Source organism: Cryphonectria parasitica (genome assembly GCF_011745365.1).
Source record: "Cryphonectria parasitica EP155 unplaced genomic scaffold M406scaffold_7, whole genome shotgun sequence".
In the NCBI taxonomy this organism is placed as follows: domain Eukaryota; kingdom Fungi; phylum Ascomycota; class Sordariomycetes; order Diaporthales; family Cryphonectriaceae; genus Cryphonectria; species Cryphonectria parasitica.
In genome coordinates, this window is record NW_024468915.1 from 2,730,045 (window position 1) to 2,750,758 (window position 20,714).

At 48.6% G+C, this 20,714-nt stretch overlaps 6 protein-coding genes across 6 annotated transcripts; 3 read left to right on the plus strand and 3 right to left on the minus strand.

The window, feature by feature from the left end:
- Window positions 1–305: 305 nt before the first annotated feature.
- Window positions 306–4,043, plus strand: M406DRAFT_263476 (uncharacterized protein; the record flags this gene model as incomplete). Its single annotated transcript, XM_040917594.1, has 1 exon — window positions 306–4,043. The coding sequence occupies one exon, from the start codon at window positions 306–308 to the stop codon at window positions 4,041–4,043; it is 3,738 nt and encodes a 1,245-aa protein (XP_040773824.1).
- Window positions 4,044–5,974: 1,931 nt separating this feature from the next.
- M406DRAFT_333209 (family 43 glycoside hydrolase) lies at window positions 5,975–7,867 on the plus strand (the record flags this gene model as incomplete). Its single annotated transcript, XM_040920824.1, has 9 exons — window positions 5,975–6,161; window positions 6,220–6,341; window positions 6,495–6,558; window positions 6,608–6,703; window positions 6,801–7,104; window positions 7,229–7,353; window positions 7,412–7,456; window positions 7,516–7,608; window positions 7,671–7,867. 9 exons carry the CDS (start codon window positions 5,975–5,977, stop codon window positions 7,865–7,867), a joined length of 1,233 nt encoding a protein of 410 aa, XP_040773825.1.
- An 848-nt stretch (window positions 7,868–8,715) lies between these two features.
- Window positions 8,716–9,542, minus strand: M406DRAFT_333210 (S-adenosyl-L-methionine-dependent methyltransferase; the record flags this gene model as incomplete). Its single annotated transcript, XM_040920825.1, has 3 exons — window positions 8,716–9,038; window positions 9,082–9,269; window positions 9,388–9,542. The coding sequence occupies 3 exons, from the start codon at window positions 9,540–9,542 to the stop codon at window positions 8,716–8,718; spliced, it is 666 nt and encodes a 221-aa protein (XP_040773826.1).
- A 600-nt stretch (window positions 9,543–10,142) lies between these two features.
- On the plus strand, window positions 10,143–12,631 carry M406DRAFT_333211 (uncharacterized protein; the record flags this gene model as incomplete). The annotated part of the gene is made up of 7 exons (XM_040920826.1): window positions 10,143–10,786; window positions 11,016–11,529; window positions 11,607–11,730; window positions 11,795–11,976; window positions 12,143–12,223; window positions 12,261–12,449; window positions 12,530–12,631. 7 exons carry the CDS (start codon window positions 10,143–10,145, stop codon window positions 12,629–12,631), a joined length of 1,836 nt encoding a protein of 611 aa, XP_040773955.1.
- Window positions 12,632–14,270: 1,639 nt separating this feature from the next.
- M406DRAFT_341980 (cytochrome P450) lies at window positions 14,271–16,239 on the minus strand (the record flags this gene model as incomplete). Its single annotated transcript, XM_040921723.1, has 9 exons — window positions 14,271–14,521; window positions 14,688–15,065; window positions 15,156–15,211; window positions 15,300–15,397; window positions 15,476–15,584; window positions 15,694–15,810; window positions 15,849–15,945; window positions 16,006–16,072; window positions 16,192–16,239. 9 exons carry the CDS (start codon window positions 16,237–16,239, stop codon window positions 14,271–14,273), a joined length of 1,221 nt encoding a protein of 406 aa, XP_040773827.1.
- A 1,853-nt stretch (window positions 16,240–18,092) lies between these two features.
- Window positions 18,093–19,757, minus strand: M406DRAFT_72835 (uncharacterized protein; the record flags this gene model as incomplete). Its single annotated transcript, XM_040925580.1, has 7 exons — window positions 18,093–18,186; window positions 18,291–18,496; window positions 18,582–18,637; window positions 18,880–19,013; window positions 19,088–19,179; window positions 19,250–19,292; window positions 19,366–19,757. 7 exons carry the CDS (start codon window positions 19,755–19,757, stop codon window positions 18,093–18,095), a joined length of 1,017 nt encoding a protein of 338 aa, XP_040773828.1.
- Between the last annotated feature and the right edge of the window lie 957 nt (window positions 19,758–20,714).

The following is a 20,714-nucleotide window of genomic DNA, read 5'->3' on the forward strand; positions in this document are numbered from 1 at the left end:
AACACTACAACTAGATCTTTCCTTGATTAGACTGACCCTGAATCTGTAAGTGAACTGAATTTGCATAGCTGCTTGGTCCATGTTGACTCTACGTTGCATTCGAAATTGCGGATATGGCTGACAACAGGAGAACAGCCCCTCCCCCCCCCCCCCAAAAAAAAAGTGAAGAAAGAAAAAGAAAACTGCTTTCGATGGATGCACCTACGGAGGACACAGATGTGTTCTTATCATCCGAACCATTTCTGTCAGGTTCTTCCACACACAGGTTGCACTCATCGAAGAATGCCGACACTTCGATCAAGCCCATGGATACTCTTGACGACGAGGGTGAAGGTTATCGCACAAAAGACGCCTCATTGAGGGAATCAGCAGCTGCGGCCGCAAGCGAGGGATTGTACTGGCGGCCCTTCTACCTCCGACGTCGTGTCCTAACAGCCTTTCTCGTCACCTTCGCTCTTATTGTATGCGCCATAGAGGTACTGCTTGCTGTATCCAACCGTAATGATGGCTTCACTACAGCTGCATCGGGCGAGTACTACCTCTGGACGTACGGTCCGACCGCATTCCTGACCCTGATCGCGGCTGCTTTCAGTCGAGTTGAGTACCAGAGCAAGATCTCTGCGCCATGGGAGCACATGGCGAGACAAGCTAGCAAAGCTGCAGATTGCCTCTTGCTAGACTACGTGTCCGAATTTCAGCTCGTCACGATATACAAAGCACTCAGGAACAGAGATTTCACGGTTGCAGCCACGACCATTATCTCTCTCATGATCAAATTGATGATTGTCTTTTCCACTGGTCTTATCACGCTGTCATTGACACGGGTTCATAGAGACTCGGTGGCAATGATACTGCAGGACCGTTTCACCAACGACAATACTGCTCTAGCTGCTGCCGACACCTTGCCCTACTTCATCCTGCAGGGATTGATTGGCAGCAATCTGACGTACCCGATGGGTATTTCCAGAGATTTCGCCTTTCAATCCGTCCAGACAGGGCTCCCGAGCACGGCACAGAGCCAGGTCAGTGTCGATGGGCTGACCAACTCCCTCGTGTGCGAGGCCATCGACCTGAACATGACTGGATCCGCTCCTCCAGACCCCCATTACTCGGAAAACACTATGAATCTCACCATCACGGCCCGTGACTGCGAGATGAAGCTGCGTTTGATGGCACCCGACTTTACTGTTGACAACGAGAATGGAACGACCTTGTTCAGTCGTTTCGCCCAGGGTCAGTGCAATGGCACGTCCGATGAATCCGGGAGACGCGTGCTCGTCATGTTCGGTAATTTGGGGTACTATACGGACACCTCACAGAACGTTACAGACTACACGGGCCAATATACTTTCAATCCGATCAGGGGGATATTGCACAAGTCCGCTCAGCTGCTTTGCACTCCGAGCTACACTATCACGACAGTCAATCTGATCCAAAACGGCACGAACGTCCAGAACGTGACCCTCGCTCCTGAGGCTTCCAATCACACGCTCGACACTGTTACTGCATGGAATATTATGGATGCGCATTTCGCCGCGTACAATAACATGATTACAAATATCGGCGGGTACTGGACGGACACAACGATCTATGTCGATGGACAAGAACATACTCTTGTGGACGTAGATCAGTACTCATCACTTATGTTACAACTCGAAGTCGCGTCGGATATGAATTCCTCTACCCTTTTCAATGAGACCATTTTGCAACAAGTTGCAACAGCCTACTACCGACAATTCGGCGCTATCGTCGCCAAGCAATTTTTGTTCGAAACTGCCCATATTCCTACTACTGGCAAGGCCATATTAATGGAGAACCGGCTAGTCGTACGCCTGTGGTCCGGGCAATCTATGGCAGCTATTGGGGGAGGGTGTTGCATCTTGGCGTTGGTGTGCATCCTCACGATTGAAAAGCAAGGAGTTGTTCCTCGAGACCCGAGCACGCTATATGGAATTGCGGCAATTATATCGCACAGCTCTGGGGTTTTGAGCAAGCTTAGGGACTTGGGGGACGGGGATGAAGAGACATTCAAGACAAGTCTGGAAGCTTCATCCTTCCGATCCGAAGTTACCTGGGCACCTTCATCTGGACTGAAAATCTTCAGAATCCGACATGCCTCAACGATTAATACCACTAATAGAAGCTACCAACGCAGAACAGTCCATGCTCACCCCGTGGTTCTGAATCCTGCAGTCCGTGTTATTCTCGGTCTGATCTTGGTTGCGTTGATTGTCGCACTCGAACTGACTTTGCGAAAGTCGAACCGGGATGACGGCTTGGGGGATATTGCCAACGACACATATATTCATTACTTGTGGACTTCTCTTCCCAGCGTCGTGTTCGGAGGTATTGCAATGCTTTTTTCCGCCATTGACTTCAAGACAAGGTCGCTGATCCCTTACCTCCTCCTTGACAAAGTCGTCAGAACCAAAACTTTTATGTCGTTTCATCTTCTGGATGCGTCAGTACCCTACGCTATCTGGAAAGAAATTGGCCTGAGAAATGTTGGTGCTGTTGCAACTACGACGACGTTGCTAGTTGCGTCTTTTTTCACAATCTTCTCTGGGTCACTGTTCAGAGAAGCAACGTTCCCAACTAGCCGCACACTGACCTTGCGCGCCGACGATTCTTTTCCGGTGGACACATACGTTAGTGACGCAGCCTCGCTCGGGGACGTCGCGGCATCTTTGATCCTCGAAAGCAATTTGACTTTTCCGAATTTCACGTACGAAAATCTCGTCTTCCCACAATTTCTGCTCAACACATCGTGGCTTCCTGAGCAAGAAGAAATTACAGACTTTTCCGGCCTCGCTATCAAGTCAATTGTTCCCTCCTTGCGTGGCAGCCTCCAGTGTCAGGTATACGACTCATCCAGCATTCATACCAACCTGACACTAAACTACACTAGTAGCGATACGATCCACAACCCTCTATGGATCGACATTGATGGGGAGGACTGCGGATCGGATGCGGTAAAGTCCAACCCTGCGGAATTCAAAGATACACAGTACTGGTACGCACTCGGCTTCAGCGTGGAGACCAACATGTCATATTTTGGCCAGGGAGGTGTGAGGGACGACGACAGCAACGGCTGTAGCGATATCTTGTTCGCCTGGGGCCATCTGGACTTTGGGGATGTCGATGACCCGATTCAGCATATCGCTGCCATGGGCTGCAATAACAGTTTCGAGACCGTGGAGGTTGAAACCACTTTTATCGGCACCAACCTCGCTATCGATCCCGCACAGCCGCCCCGGCCGCTCGAGTACACGGCACATAATACGACCAGTTGGAACACATTGACGCTCATGTACAGCTATCTAGCCGAAGTACACACAAACGAGCTCCTTAATAGCTTCTTCTCTTTGCTGACCACCTCCCGGTGGGCAGTCCCTGTTTCCATGTTCGACGGTGCTAAAGATGATGCGGACACCGAGGTGGCAGCAGCAATTCAGTTCCAGCACAATATTATCATGGCCCAAGTCCTGAGCAACACACGCGTGCCTGCTAATACAACCAATGCAACTCTGGCGTACCCACCCCCAGCGGACCTCACCGACGGCAACGACGCTATTCCGCTTTACACGGCCGTGGCCACGGACACTACAGGCCGTCGGCGGGTTGCGCAGGACACTGCGTCCACACGTATTCTCGAAGTCCTGCTCGCTATTACACTGGTGCTCCTGCTTGTTGGATGGGCGGACGTGCGGCACACAAACGTCCTTGCAGCAAGTCCGACTACAATCGCCAGTGTGGTGGCTCTGCTGGCCGGTGGGAACGTGGTGCAGCAGATGCCGGCGGATGCAGAATGGTCTGCTCATGAGAACATCCAGAGAGTGCTCGGGCCGGAGACGAACTTCTGGCTGGGGTGGGGCAATGCGCCGGATGATGAAGGGTTAGGAATGAGCAATGAGAATCACAATCGTGTGCGTCGATTCGGTATATTTGCTGCCCGGAATGCGGAGGAGATCGAAATGAAGCTACACAAGCCTGGTACCGACAGTGGTGCCTCTTCACTACTGCTTCGCGAGAACGTGGTGTAACTCTACTCTGGAAAAGAAAATCTGTATTTACATGCTGTCTGTTTGTGTATTTCTTTCGTTTCCTTGAGGATTCAGGGTCTCACTTATCAGGATGAAGACTGCTTAAATAGAGAAGATGTGTGAAGCCTAGTCAGTCACCAGCTCTTACATCATCAGACACTCTTTGCCTGGATAGCCGCATTTAGCTGGCTATTCTTTTCTTTTCCTTTCTTTTATTAGCACACGAATCCGCCCATTTCCACAAGTCATGACACCGCTTGCGTTTCTTTTTAATACAATTGATAAAAGGCTTCGCTGGTCAACCATGCTCCACTGGCTCAACATCAGTACATGTCTCCTCACGCGCTAGTGACAACTATCAAAACGGAAAACAATTCAAAGGCAATATGAAAGACTCATTTTCCAATTCTCCGTATAGTATTGACACAATAACCTCAACTATATTACAGCTTCAGATAGTAGAGTAATAGGTTCTTAGTGATTCATAATATCCCGGACTATTTAGATAATTCTTGTATTTACAACACCTGAAATTGATAAACGGCCCCAATTACATCAAGAACACTGAGTAGAGCAACCGATGTTTGAGGCGGGACAAGCCTTTTCAGTACGAACGGACCGGCATTTGCAGCCCGAGAAAGTGGAAGACACACGTGTTTCTAATAATTACTTCGCAATCGATCTCATCAAGAGTATATTACATACAATCGATGAGGAGAGAACACGAGGAAACGTCCACATGCAGCTGTGTGAATTGTGAACACAGCGGACCAGCTGTTCTACGCAAAGCTCAGGTTTTAAACTTTCTAAATATGTTCACCTGTGGATATATTGTCTGTTCCTACTTGCATAATAGAAATCTTTGCAAGGATAAATGATCTGCTACGTTGCATCCCTTGCTGTCATGGTCTTTATGTTTTCATATTTTAGCACGCATCATCGTTGCTCGCGAATATGTATTGATAGCTCTTGGAGGCGGCAAAAATCCATAAGTGTCAGCTGCTTCTTCTGATGCCGCTTCATGAGATTTCAGTGAAGGATCCCGCTGCTGCCGAGATCGCGGGCTGGGGGCTCTCGGACTCGCTAGTCGACAACTCTACTTGATTTGTTGAGCAATGAGAGGTGGATGAACACAACGCTATAGACGAATGAATCACGACCAAATGAGATGCGGTATAGCCAGTATGAGGGTACAAGGAAAAGTGAGCGGCTGACATGGACTTGTTAAGCGGCAAGGGAAGACAGTCGCTGTTACTTCCAGTGAAGGGCAGATACTACTCCATCGCCGCTGAGAAAATCAAGTCAGCAGTCTCATCAGGCCGTGAGATTCATAATACGTCTCGTTAATTGCCGAACGTGCCATAGCATTGCGATGACATAAGGGACTTGACCCAACGTTCACTGGTAGCGTCATTTTTCTCCGCATATTCGCTTGACTAAGAAAGAAACTGCCGGGACTAAAATCCCTACAAATCATAATTTTGCTGCAGGAGCTCGCTTTTACATGTACCGAGAATTTCTTTCGGTTATATCTGGCATCTTATGCTTGAATTGACATGGTCAATCCTCTTTGGCTCGGACGGACAGCTTCCGGCGGACCTGTGCAAGGATGATCTCCGGTATCCCGTACAAGAAACTTTCCCAGACTTTCGGAAAACCAGCTGCAGAAAACAGCTAGATCTACCCCATAAAAGCGACTGTGTGTTGCATCGAGGAACGGCCTCGTGCCAGCAACCAGCAAGGCTTTACCCCAAACAAGATACTGGGTAATTGCTAAGTTAATTAATGCTATCCCTCCGGGATTTCTTGATTCATATACCAATGCTAGGGACGGTTTCAATCTTAAGAGTGCTAAAGCGTATTGTCAAGCTAACTCTTGATTTGAATCGAAACTTCTTTTCTCTGCAAAAGAGAGAAAAAAGAGCAAGAAAATGTCGAACCTTTGCCTCGCCCTTGGGGCTCTGATGGCCATATTCAATGTTGTCGTCCTAGCTGCAACCACCTATATTGTCCCTGGAGCTGTTTGGTACGATACGGATGGTAATAAGATTGATGCTCACGGTGGCATGATTACAGATCGGGATGGCACTTTCTATTGGACTGGCCACGCTGCTGAGAGTAAGTCGATGTCTTCCTATACAGAATATGATGTTTCACTTACGCTTATTATACATAGCCGTAACCCCATACATGTATTCATCCACTGATCTCCTGAACTGGGATTTTGTCGGCAGTGTGGCACCGAGTGTCACAGGGCTCTGGCGGCCAAAATTTGCCAAGCCAAATGGCGAGTACTGGGTAAGTCAAACCCACAATCAGAAAAGGTGTGGATCCTTGAACAACCTTGAAATTTACTTATAATCTGCTTCATAGATATATGGACAGCAGAATGATGAGGCTACTGGTCTTCGCTCCACATCTCTGACTAGTGGATATACTCTGTATGAACAGGGATATCTACTGCCCGACGAGCGGACGGCCGGTGATACAGGGCTTTTCTTAGACCCTCCCACAGGTAAATGCTAACTTCACTCTGAAATGCATTCATCTCTAATATCTAGCAGATACATACTATTACCTCAGCTCGGCGGGCAGTAACAATCTGCAGGCTAACGAGATCTTATCGACTGGAGCAATTGGGGACAGAATCACAGATCTTGGTAAGGTGCAATTGAGCTCAGTCCAGACGCTAATAAGACTGCCCCTTTCCCCTGGAGCCGAGAAGAAGAAAATACACAGAGGCTGATTCCAGAACAGAGGGTGCTTATGAGGCGCCCGGCATGCTATACGTGGATGGCACATACTTCCTTGTTATGTCGTCCAAGACCGGCTGGACAGCTAATCCCAATCTGGTGTGGTCCTCAACGTCAATTGCAGGTCCTTGGTCTGGCCCAACAGACCTTGCACCGGACAGCGATGACACTTATGGCTCTCAGAATTCATTTGAGCTTACTATTACCGGCAGTGAGACGACCACATACATCTACATGGGTGACGTCTGGGACTCCACCGGTAGTGCAGCTTCAAACTATATGTGGCTACCTATGACACCTGATACAAGGTAACTGAGACCTATGATATTTGTCGCTTTCTCAAAGGAGACTATACCGTACCCTATCTGGTAGAGAAGACCAAAGAGAAAGATAAGGAAGAAGGAAAAACCGCTGACAGCTTGAGTACATCAGCGCTGGCACTTTGACCCTGGACTACTATTCCATGTGGACGATCGACACCAGCACTGGAGTCGTGTCAACCCCTTCCACGAAGAAGCGGTATGAAGCCGAGGATGCAGAGGTATCAGGCGCTGCAGGTGAGTACACACCTTTCTCGATTATGCATATGCTTATTAACAGTGTGCAATCAAGCAGTGCAAAACTGCGAGATATGTCTGAGCAAACGTCATGTCTATCAAAGTAAGCTTTCCGATATTTCCTACAAGGGTTTGATAACTGATATATTTTGCCTGTTTCAGTCAAAGAGCAGAATGAAGTGATATTCCGCAATGTCACTGGAACAGGCGACAAGGAATGGGTTACACTCCACTACACTGTCAACGATCACACTGGTACGTGTTCTCTCCTGCTTGTCGTCGAGATAACCGTGCTAACAAGGCTGTCTGTCCTTGAGCTGGCGACGCGTACATCGTTGTCAATGATGAAAGCATGCCTACGAATATTTCCGAGCTTAACATGAGAGCGGGCCGTCACAACGCCGTCCCCGTTTCGATGAAGCTGGATATGGGCGGCACTAATACCATCAGATTTGGCTCCGTGGGTTCACCGGGCTTCGAGGCAACTCTGGACGCAATTGAATTCCACAATTAGTTTGCAGGTCACAGCAGAGTTTGGGCTGTCATGCTGGTTTTCTCCGAGAGATCTTTCTAAGTACATATTATTTTGTTGAACGAAGTTGTAATACGATTTGCTTCTTCGTGAAAGTTTATCTTTTCTAGAGCCGCAGTCAAGATCCAAATTTATATACTTTTGATTATTTGTCTCGCCCTCCTCAGTACAATTCCTCGATGAGGTGAGGTAAGTAGCTTGTGCTTTTTTTAAATATGCGATCTAATGTGCAGATCGTGGAAAGGAGAGTAATAGATTCAAGAAAGCCAGATCTTAGATCCCACACTCAACAAACAGCGCTTATATAACAAAAAGTTAGAGTTACAAGCTCAGATATTTGCTAGATATTGAAATAACTTGGATACACGGCTATCCCATATGTATATGAAAAGCCTTAATATATATTAAACCAGAACTAGAGCAATCTCGCTCTGAACGAAATAACAAATATCCCAGCAGCAGGCAAGGGCTCATATAACCCAAGGTTACTGGAAGAAAAAAGAACAACAAGCAGAAGCCACATACGCAGAAGCACAGAGTGGAAAATGTGTCTTGGATCTATTCAAAGAGTTCAAAATCGATAAGATAACAGATGGTACATGATTGTAATCCTCTTATTAATGAAAATTAAAGTAGATAGTATCCTTATATGTATGGGAACTTATGAATTGCTCAACTTAAAAGCCTCCAGAACTATCATCCTAGCTATGACCATATCAAATAGTTTGAAATTGTAGCCAGTTAAGTAATATAATTCACTAGTTAATTTGTGATCTATGTGATATTCAACAGTGTAGGCGTATTTTAAAAGCGGTAATCATGCTACTCACTTATACCTTCATACACTCTAGGACTCCCATCCCGCTGGTCTTCCCAGGAACAACGCGCGTGATACGCAGCCCGGCATCAGCAGTCAAGCGCTCAAACATCTCAATGGTGCGCTCCTTTCCTGCAGTGATAAACATAAACAAGTCCACGGCGGCCGCAAGTGGCGTCGGCGGGTTAGTCATGGCCAACTCGACGATCAACAGTCGGCTATCAGGCGCCATGGCCTTGGCGATCAGCCGCAGCATGTTGAGCGCGTCGGCGTCGGCGTAATCGTGCAATGTACGGCGGATTTGGTAGACAAGGGCTCCTGCAGAGGAGTGTGAATCTGGGTAGGTTTCACGTCCGTCCAAAAATCCCGGAGAACTCACCTTTCACCGGCTTCTCCTTGAAAAAGTCGATCGGCACCTTCTTCAACGCCTTGTGCCAGACGGCGTTCAGATCAGTGATGGACGGCATTTCAGGCCGATGCAGAAAGGCTGAGCTCGAGTCCATGTCCTGAACGCACGGCCGCTGATCGATGCCGGAAGCACGGTTGACCTGCAGCAACTTCTTGAGCCTGACTAAGGACGCCGAAGTGTTAGTCACTCCCAGCTGACAGTCATTTTCTTTTTTCTTTCTTTTTTTTTTTTCTTTCCCACCCAGCATTCATGTGTGTGGTGGCAAGTGTGTCTTACCCAGGTCTTTCGACGTCGTAGAAGCGCGTGGCCAACTCCTCAAGACGTTCAGGCCCACAAAGGTAAGCTAGATACTGGTGACCCAACCCCGTGATCCAGAGTCCAGATTGCCCACACGGCTCGTGGCTGCCGTTGCCGTTGCCGTTGCCGTTCATGATTGCCATGTGCGTTGCAGGCCCTTGTGTTTGTTCGCGTACCCGGCCTTTTCTCGACAAGACTGACTGACTGGCTTTCTACATGAGGTCGTTTCTCGACTCCACACAAATAACTGCAACAAAGGTAAGATTTGGCATTTCGTTCCCTCCTTTCGACGGCGCCTCCTTTCCCGGTAGACCGATATGCGCTCGGTTGTCGGCGCAGGTCAGATGTCCCGGACCCCCGATCCTTCTCGATAATCCGACTTCTCACCCCGACGAATCCTGTCCCTGCGCAGATTGGCCCCCACGTCGATCAACGGCCGAGAGCACAGCGGCGCCGGATTCCCGGACGAGTACAATGGTACCGGGTTGGCGGCAATCTTAGGTAACCCAACCAATTCCCGTAGCGAATCCCACAACTTGTTGATCCAGGATGAGGCTTTCAGCTTGAGAGAGAGCCTTGCTTTCTTTCAGCTTGACTAGGTCCGCTATAACAAGCGTCACGCCTCACAGAGGGCTCGCAGAGGGACGCACAAATATAATCATTATGGACTAGGTCCATCATCATTGTTCTTTTTTTTTGTTTTTGTTTTTGCCGGTATACTTTTGATGAACGCCATGGGATTTTCAAGTGAGCCAAACGGACACTCACCTGCCACGTCCGGGTCCACCGCGAACGGCCAATGGGAGTACACGAACGGTAACGGTCATGCGTCCGCCACCGCCGCCATCAATGGTCAGGGCAGAAGAGCTCCCGAGCCTCTGGTTGAGCCCATCGCCCTTTGCGGCATGGGACTGCGACTGCCGGGCGCAGTCAACGATGCCCAAGCCTTCTGGGACCTATTACTCCAAAACAAGCGGAATGGGCGATGCAAGGTACCAAAGACGCGTTACGACGTCGACAACTGGTATGGCCCTGAAAATCCGGCCACGTCAGCTCCAAGTTTGGCTACTTCCTCGACCATGTCGACCTCGCCAACATGGATACGTCTTTTTGGTCGGCGACAAAAAAGAGTGCGCTTCCTTGGACCCTCAGCAACGACTCCTGCTCGAGGTCGTGTACGAGGCGTTGCAGACAGCCGGGCAAAGGTTGACAGACCTACGTGGCCGCAAGGTCGGCATCTTTGTCGGCAGTTTCGAGGGGACTGGTTGGAGCTGGACCAGCGCGATGTCGAAAATTTCAATGGCCATCGGCAGTCCGGCTCAGGTGACTACATGGCGGCAAACCGCATACACTATGAATTCGGCTTCATGGGTCCCAGGTATGATGATGACTGCTGACTTTTCCAGATTTTTCGTTTTCACACACAAAAACAAAAAACAAAAAAAAACAAAAAAAAACCCGGCGGTGGTGGTGGTGGCGTCAAGCATCGCAGAGGGTGACGCACAGATCCAATCATTATGTGACTGCGGCCGACGTGTTTTCCAGAAGGCGGAAGTGTGTCTATCAGTCGCTAAACCCGAAGGACTGACCAATTTTTCTATACACAGCGCCGTCATCCTCAGTGCGTGTTCCAGCTCCATGATCGCTCTTCACGATGCATGCACTGCCATCAATGCCGGAGAGTGCGAAGCCGCCATTGTCGGATGTTGCAATCTCATCCTTTCGCCGCGCATGACAGCCACAATGCAGGAGCTGGGTGTTTCGTCGCCGAGCGGCTACTGCCACACCTTTGACGCCGCCGCCGACGGATATGCCCGGGGCGAGGCCGTGTCGGCTGTCTATCTGAAGAAACTGAGCGATGCCATCCACGACGGCGACCCAGTCCGGTCTGTGGTTCGGTCTACCTGCCTCAACGCCGGGGGAAGGTCCTCGACGTTGTCGGCGCCCGTTGCTGCCGCTCATAAGTCCCAGATTCGCCGCTGTCATGAGCTGGCTGGCATAAGCGACTTTTCGAGGACGGCCATGATGGAGTGTCACGGAACAGGCACCCCTGTCGGCGATCCTATTGAGGTTCAGGCCGTTGCAAACGTCTTTGGCGAGCATGGAATCTATGTAGGATCGGTGAGTTCCCCGGGCCCCTTTTTTTCTTCTTCTCTCTTCAAGCTGTGCTCGCCGAGTACTGATATAATCCATTGTAGGTCAAGACCAACCTCGGACATGGCGAAGGCGCCTCGGGGCTGTCCAGCCTTGTGAAAATGACGCTTGCCCTCGAGAAGAAGACGATCCCGGCCAACCTCAACTTCAACACCCCAAATCCTAATAGTATGTTCTGAATGAATTAGAAATTCTGCGTGGGGCTAAAGCAATGACTAATGTTTTGAGAAAGTACCATTCGAGTCGTGTAAGCTCAAGGTGCCAACTGAGACTACGCCGTGGCCCAAAGACCGGGACTTTGTTGTTGGCATAAACAGCTTTGGTGTCGGTGGATCCAATGCCCATGCACTCCTTGGGTCGGCGGCCTCTTTTGGAACTGGTCTGGCCGAGGAATCCGCGTTCGAGAAGACCACGGTCTCTTCGAAGCCCACACTGCTCCTGTTCTCGGCAAAGCACCCTAGCCCTAGCCGCCTCTCATGTCAGTCAGGAGAGCGACGTTTTGGACTGCGCCGAGCTGATGTTTATGCGACCCGGGCCCATTTAGCAGCAGGAGCAAAAGCGCTTTGTAAGATACTCGCAGATTGACTTTGGCCTGCGCTCCACGCTGCCCATCGCGTCACCCAACAACCGCGTCGTCTTCCGCAAGGATCCCCGCCTGCTGGTCTACCGTAACCTCGAGGCCGACGACCCATGGACAGGCGAGCGCGGACCCGGCCGACGAGGAGCTAACAAGATTCCTACAAGGTGCTGCTGTCAATACGGCCGTCTTGCGCTCGGAGGAGGCGACGGCCTTACTTGCGCGGAACGTGGGCCGCACGCTGTTTGGCTTTATGCTGAGGCCCGAGGATGTGCACGCGCCGACGGCCGATGTGGGTATTGATAGCCTGGTGAGTATTGAGCTAAGAAACTGGATTAGGAAGAGGCTCGGGGTTGACGTGAATGTGCTGGAGATTACGAGGGCAGGCAGCTTGGGAGGCTTGTTACAGACGAGGATGATCCACAGCAAGTGGAGTATTTGACGTTTCTGGGGTCAAATATCGGACCCGCACAACCCCACTTCAACTATTAAGTTTCTAGTGCCGGCTGTCTCGGGCTTTTGGGATACTCCGTTATATGGTTTTAAATTTTCCTAGCTTTGCTCTTGAGAAATTGAGTCTGCCCTACAGTTATGGAAAAATTTGGCAAGAGCTGTATAATTGTGGAGATCAGTAATAATAGTTAATCCATGAGTAGTAAATAGACTGACTTTCTTGAAGAAAAAAAATAAAAACCAGAGAGTTTGAAGAATAGTCGATGAACAATAGAAGTAACTCAAATTTATCTCCGCTTGCTAAATCTCCCTCAAATTTTAAACATTGTATTTATCTAATGTACGGATTACGCACTGTTTGTAATTAGTTCAATCCATTAGCATCCAGTCTCGTGTAAGTATCGCCAAGATTCTCAACTGAAGCAGTCGAAGAAAGCTTGAGGCTCAGAGTTTCCCCGGCGATGCTTTGCGAATTGCTACTTCCCGTTGTTGAACTCTATCTACCTAGAACAGAAAAACATTTGTATAGGGTCTCGGACCTTGGAAACATTCGCAAAGTATATTTCAAAGGTCGTTTGAGAATGACTAATCGGCTTGTATATAATGTCCGACTCTCCGATACTGTTGGTTATCAAATTATCTACTTTAGCATAAAGAGACCAAATTTCTCATTCGGCACCTATGTTCATAAAAACATTTCTACCTCGTTATCTTCTTGTTCGTGGTCAACACTCAAACGTCTTTCAACTTCTGACGGAGCAAAGGCCAAACCTAGCATCAACACCGCCTACCTTCTTTTCAACCAGGGTTGTAATCGGTTTCTACTGCAAATCCACTACGAGATGCGTACCTCAACCTTCCTATATCGAAAAGCTTTCGTTCACCAAGCCGACACATCTCCACCACGCGACCCTCAATATGAGCAGCGGATTAGAATGACCGACAGATCTCTTCATCAAACGGCCTTAAGCAGGCCAAGCTTTCAATGGTGGCTTATGGCAATTCCATCGTTTCTTACATCGGCTTACGGCATTGCATTCTTCACCGGCCTCACTCCTGGCGACCCTGAAATCAAGGCGAGAATTATAGGCTCTATTGGAGGTGTGGTTCACATTGGGGCCTCTACCGCAGCTATGGGTCTCGGTCCCTTTCAGTTTCTCCCGCACCTGCAGCGAGAGTACCGCCAGGTCCACCGATGGGTCGGCTGGATCTACGCTCTCGGCGTGGCAATCGGAGGGCTCGCCGCCTTCATTGTCACCTTTCACAGCGAGGCATTGCTCTGGGGGAAGGTAGGGTTTGCTCTTTTAGCCCTCGGGTGGCTTGAGACTCTTCGAAGAAGCCTTATAGCTATCCGGTCAAACAGAGACATAAAAGCTCATCGGGCTTGGATAACGAGAAACTTTGCCCTAACGTACGCCGCGGTAATGTTGCGTTGGCAATTGCCTCTGATGATAAATACAGGAACAGAGGTAAGGTTCGCGCTTTCAATCGAGGGATTTGCATGTTGGATACCGAATCTAGTGTTTGTTGAGCGTTTCGTGTTAAGAGACTTGAGGGGGCAAAGAGATTGAAATTGAACGGGGAGAAAAATTAATGCATCATATAACAGTAGCGTCCTCTCCTATTACAATGCTGTTATCAATAGGAACAAATGTATTCATCAAATTTATTATTGTAACTAAACCAGACGGCGAAATTGTACTTGGGGTCTATCAGATCTGCTCACAAATATATCCTGCATCTGATATTCGATAATGCGATGCCTGCTATAGCCTTTGCCACTCCCTCTCGCACCACAATATTCCTCAATAGGCGCGAGGCGCATATTATATAGCCAAACAAAGCGGGTAATAGTAACCAAAAGCTCCTTCATCGCCATAGATTTGCCAGCACAACCGCGAAGTCCGATACTGAATGTGCAGAAAGCAGCTTATACAAGTATGGGAATGATTGTATGGACTGCGCTAGAGAGGAAGGAAAAGGAAAGGAAAAGGAAGAAGAAACAGTTGCCTAACTGAGGCATAGACAGAGGGTGCCTGGCGATGGTGAGGCCAGTGACTCACCTGGCCTCGCACAACAAGGCTTGTTGCCTCACCTTTCTCGTGACCAGATTTCGAGTTCGTGCTCCTGACCTCAAGGCATCGTTCTAGTCGGTAGCAGAATGAGTCAGGGCAGTACTCCTCATTATGATGAATGGAGTAGTGACACACACCGAGGTCGACGCCTTCAGGAAACACATGTCCGGCAATCTCCACGTCGCCGGCGAGTGCGTGCCGCAGCAAGAGGCCTGGTACGTCAGGAGACATGCGCATGGCTTCATCTATGCACACACGGAGCCACCGACAAGAGATCAAGGTTGCGCATCCAACGATCTCATCAACACTCTTCAAACAGGGCCGAACTTCGTCTTTGATCCTCTGATAAGCATGTAGGTTGTGCAGGAGATAGAAGAAGGTAGCTGAGATGGCCGTAGCTATTGTATCCAAGCTTTTATCAAACATGACGATGCTATTAGCATCTTTCAACCCAACACCCCTTCCGTGCATACATTCCCTCCACTTACTGCCGGTGATAAGCAGACTGGATTCCCTGACCAAGTCATGATCGCTAAACAACGGCCTGTCCTTTGACGGCTGGTTTGAGCAGATGAGAGTAGACGTCGGGTATTGTTGCATGGGGTTCCATCGCTAGACGTTTGCGAGATCACTCGTTCGCAAATGCTTCGTATCGCTTCATGTCTTCATTAAGCTTGGAAAAGAGAATCTTGCCAAGTTTCAGACGCAGGACACCTGGCATCCATCCGCTCTAATACAATCAATCTGTTAGATATAACACCCCCTACCCTGTTTTAACTGGCGATCACTCGGGATTGTACACACTCACCATGCTCAGTGCATTTACGCCTAATGGTAAAACCTTCAAGATGTATCTGTTGTCCGGCTTGTCCAACATATCGAAGGAGTTGGAGAAACAGATATCGCTCAAACGAGAGCTGATCGGCTGTTTCAGTCATATTATGGGGCACGCTCCAAGCTTCTGTGGTATCCGGCTGGGCTGAGGACACGTTTGGATCTCCAGCAGTACCTGGCTTGTCTGTGGACTTTATGATATTCCTCAGAACTATGTCTTCCATCGCTCTCACAGAGCTATCGGACAGTGCGGATGACATAACTCGTTTCTTCTTCAGATGCAGGCTGTGGTCAATCGACGTAAGCGAGCTGTCACCTTTGAACAGATCGTTGACACATTGTAGTACCATGACTTCTGTGTGTTATCCTTTGCTCCGTATATCTTCTGCAGTCCCTCGGTCGTGTTGACGGAGATTCTATTTAGAGCGAACCGTACAAAGGGGCCTAGATCAAATTTAAAGAAAGGCTTTTTTTTAGACGTAATGCGTAGATTGAAATGCGGACCATATTTATTATGTAGTTCCAGGAAATGAATATGGCGATCTCCAGAAGCGCTGCGAATGGCAAAGTACTAGTCCGTGAGCCAGCCGAGGAAAGGTCCAGGATATCGTGCGAGAGGATGGAATTACAATCGATGAATTATGACAGAGAGGGCTAGTGAGTCTTCTCAAGATTTGCTAGTTATCATACATAGGCTAGATAGGCCACAAGTGCTGCTGCTCCAAGTGTGAGCCACATGTTGTCAGTGAAGAAGACGACTCGCTCCATGCTACGACAGAATCAGCATAGATGAATGTGTCATAGAGGGTTGGAAAATATGTTCTCCGACAATCATGGAAAATGACCTGGTGTAAGACAAAAACAATCCGACAACAAACTGAGTCTACTCAAGGCCAAGACTGGTCCAAGTATGCAGAAATATAGCCTGGTGGGGGAGGAGGGGGAGGAGGAATAAAAGATCGGTTGCTTTCTAAGAACCGATAAAGTACTTAAAGCAGCAACATCCTCCTGCCTGAGTCGCTCATTGATTGCTCGATATCGACATGCTAGTAGATAGCTGCTATACGGACAGAACGGCACATGAGGATTGCGTGCATCGGAGCAGGTGCATCAGGTCTCTGCTTCGCGTACAAGCCTCGGCGCTCCTTTGGGGATTTCTCCCTAACCATCTTTGAGAAGAGCTCGTAAGTCGGTGGTGTGTGGGTCCCCAGAGTACGTTGCATTTACTGTTACACAGCATCACGTGAATCCTGTGCAAAGGACTAATTTGAACATCTTCAGCCGTGCTTGCAATCACGACGCACATGACTATATCTATTCTTAGGAACCCAAGACCGACTGGGGCAGTGTATATGCTAGTGCTGCAGAAGTCCAGGGATCAGGTCATTGCAACCCAACAAGGCGGTTCAAAAGTCTGAGTTCGATTTAATTGCCACAGTATCTGATGTGCGTGGTGGCATAGGAGGAATGCGACTAGCAGCTGCTTTGATGTCTTTGGGCAAGATAGAGGCTGTGTGAGGGCAAAAAGATTGCATTGCTGAGCGCTGAAGAAGAAAAAGAAAAGAAGAGAAAACGCTACGAGGCCAGCTATCTGAGGCTATCAATAGGTCTGGCTGTTGGCTGGCTGGAGGGGCTGTGCACGGCCCTGGGCCAGTGACTCACTGGCCCTCGCACAGAGGCTGATTTGCCCCGATTTGAATATCATGCAAGGATCATAATTGGTGATGTGAAGGTGTATCCATATGCAATTGGTGAGCTGCATAATTGCATCAAGGGAATTTTTCAAGATACAGTAGAAGTGTTGGTTAATTAAGAAAGCTGCTGAACAAAGAGAAACATAAAGCTATAGCTCTCTGGATTTTATTCCTAAGCAACTTGATTACAAGCGCCTACCAAAACCAGTATAAAGAGCTTATATATTACTCTATAGAAAGGTAATTCCAATACCACTTTGCAAACTAATGCACAATATATAATGTGTGAGTCCGACCGTTACGCAGCTATATAGGCCACAGCCGTTTCCAGTCAGCTGGTAGTGGTCACTCCTTTTAGCTGTCACATATATAATATATTCGAAAAATCAGTGCATCAATAAATGTGCGAGGCCAGGTGAGTCACTGGCCCCACTATCGCCAGCCAACCTCTGTCTATAGCCTCAGATAGCCAGCTGTTTTTTCCTTTCTTTTCCTTCTTTTTCCTTCCCTAAGCGCAATCCAATACAGTTCATTTCCCATAATAAACTCATTGTTACTTGTAGATCTAGGATAATGAAAGCATAGCTTAGCATTAGTCAAAAACAGCATTTCAAAGCCTAATTTGAAGCATATCATGATTAACCTAGGTCACGAGATAGGTCATGGAATAGGTTGTATATTATAGAAACCCAGAAATTAGATTCAATATTCGAATACAAGATGATTATATAGTTAATAGTTACTATTGATTTGGGTTTGGACTGAAAGGACTGCCATTAGTTAAGGGATGTTCACGGTTCAGAATAATTCTTAATTAGTTATAACTAATTTCTATTTATTAGCTTTCTTTCAAATCAACTTCAATGCTTTCAAGATTTCATGTCCATATTATGTGAACTAAAATGGGCCTTTGATATCCAGAAGCTGCTGAAATGTCTCCTGAATAGTAGTCTCGAACGATGTCCATCGTATGCCTAGATCCTTCTCCGCTCTATGCGATTGCTGCTTATCAGCCTAGCAATGCGATGACTAGCTAATGTAGGAAAAAATAAATGCGGCGGGCGGCGGAGGGGGAAACGGGAAGGGGGAACTTACCGCGCCGAGGAGTAGCCGTAGTGGTTCACTTGATCTCCGGCCGAAGGCAAGCGATGAGCCTGCTCAGGAAATAAGCGAGCTATCGTTTGTGCCGCGCTGGGCTGGCTGAAAGGACTTCCGACAGTCAGATAACGCTGCCCGCGAGAAACATCGGTTTCGGCAGCCTTGACGTGGCAAAGGGCACAGTCTTTGACGTCGACGCAGACCTGCAAAGGGGAAAGAAGAAGATGAGTTTGATGTTGACCACGTATACCCGATTAGCTCTTGAGCTCTTGTAGGTAGAAGACTGACATATGCGGGTGTCCTTGGCATTTCGTGCGCATCAATGAGTCGGTCGAGAACGCGGCCTACCCCATTCACACAAATGCGTATCAGCTGATCTGCTTCTATCGTATCATTTTTCTCTTTCTTTCTTTCTCTCCCTCTCTCTCCCTTCGGTAAAAACCGCTAGCGAAGATCTGGAAGTCTGTAAGTACTGGATTGGTTGATATCAGCCATCGAAGTGAATGGCTGAAGAGGCTTCCCCAGAATAACAGGCGCAACAATGCTGTAACAACCCAAGGAGAGCTAATACATTAGCCGGTTATACATCCGAGATGGAGGGCTGGGGAGTAGATGCGCTTATGGAAAGCGAGGTGGAAGAATAGTAAGGCAACTCGCCTGGTGATTGAAAAATGCGGGGTTCGCGTCCTTGCGAAGTCCCAGACGGCCTGCTCAGCAAACCTGTCACCCAGAGTTAGTATATAGGTCGAGCCCAGCGTTAGTCAAGTCAGTTTGGATGGATGCATAGGTCTCACGTCTTGCTTGCTAGGTATACAAAATGCTTGTCCGTTGATGCCACCGCCTCGTCCCATTGCACCGGGTTCCAGTCGTTTTCGGAATAGATATACTAAAATGACCACAACAGATGTCAATGAAGTCTCTGATTTCCTGACAGCACCCCAGAAGACAAGCCTTACCCCCGGTCGAGGGTCTAGATGAGGAGATGTGACAGCAGCGAATCTATTTCCTATTATCTCAGACACAGATCTTGTCTCTTTCCACGGGACTTTCCCATCCAGACTAGACGACTTACGAGCTCGTATAGATGAATTTGCGGATCGTATCTGCCTTCATCGCCGACTCCAGCACAGACAGCGCGCCTTTGCGCGCGGGTATAAGCATATCTCTTTCATTATCCTCGAATGTGAAGCTGAAAGGGCTAGCTGTATGAAAGATAATGTCGGCGCCCTGGACGGCGTCGTCGTATGCACCATCCTCCTGCATGTCCCGGACCACCACAAAATGGATCTGGCCCTGTTCCAGATGCTGGGGATAGAGGCTACACCAGGCGTCGGCTTTGGCCTGGGACCGGACTGCTGCCACCACGTGGTAGCCCCTTTCGAGCAGCAGGAGAATGATCTGGGTCGCCAGGAACCCGGAGGCGCCTGTGATGAATGCTCTTGGGATGTGCGTGCTCTGAGCCATGATTGAAGCGAAGCATCCCAAGCCTTTGAGCGATCAGGTTGTGGCAGAGAAAGCCCCCCCTACGGAGCGCTGCATCTGATGGCTTTCTCTTTCTCTTCATGGGGAAGTGGGCCAGATCCCCTCCTCTCAGTCGGCAGATCTCGGCTTCAAGCATTACGACAGTCACCCATGTCCTTCGATAAGCCCTTCGTGTGGCAGTGCCTACGTATGGTTGAATCCAAGACCCACAGCAGCATCCTTGCAACTGCGCCGACTTGGTGTCCCTACGGGTCAAATGAGTTTTTCCGAAGCGCAGCGCCCGGCAGCTCAAGCATTTTTGTTACTGTGTAACGACCCGTGAGCGCTAGCCCTAGCCTCTATTCTTGTCTGATTTGGTTCAAATTGCTGATACAAACCGGCAGATATAGCTGATACTTTCGAATTATATTATTTCAGCTCAAGCTGAGCTGCTAATTAGGTAATATTTTCTTAGAATAAGCTAGATGTAATGAGCACTGTGTTATAACTCATTCAACATACAGGTTACGAATAAGAACACTCGGAACAACTATCCGAAAAACAAGGAAAAGAACCGAAAGGCTTACATAAGCTAGGGTTAGGGTTACAATGTAGAAAGAATCGTTGGGATCGGTAGCGATCCAAGTACCCGTGGTCCCTAGCCTAGCCACCTGGCCCACTACCTCCGTTCCTCCCGTAGTGGGTGGTTGCCGGCCAAAAAGGTTTCTAATTTGGAGGAATTTTTTTACTATGGGAATGCCACCAAAATCCGGTGCTTAAGCCATGACTGATAGTTGAATTGAACACTTGCAACACCACGATGTCCGATGGCCTTGCTTGTCGAGAATGCGCCTTCATCACTAGGCAGGCTCATAAGATGCGAGACCACTACCGCCTCTCGCACAGGTGGCCGCCCGTTTGCTCAGGTGGCAGCTTATCCTAAAGTCAAAGTGTCCTCAA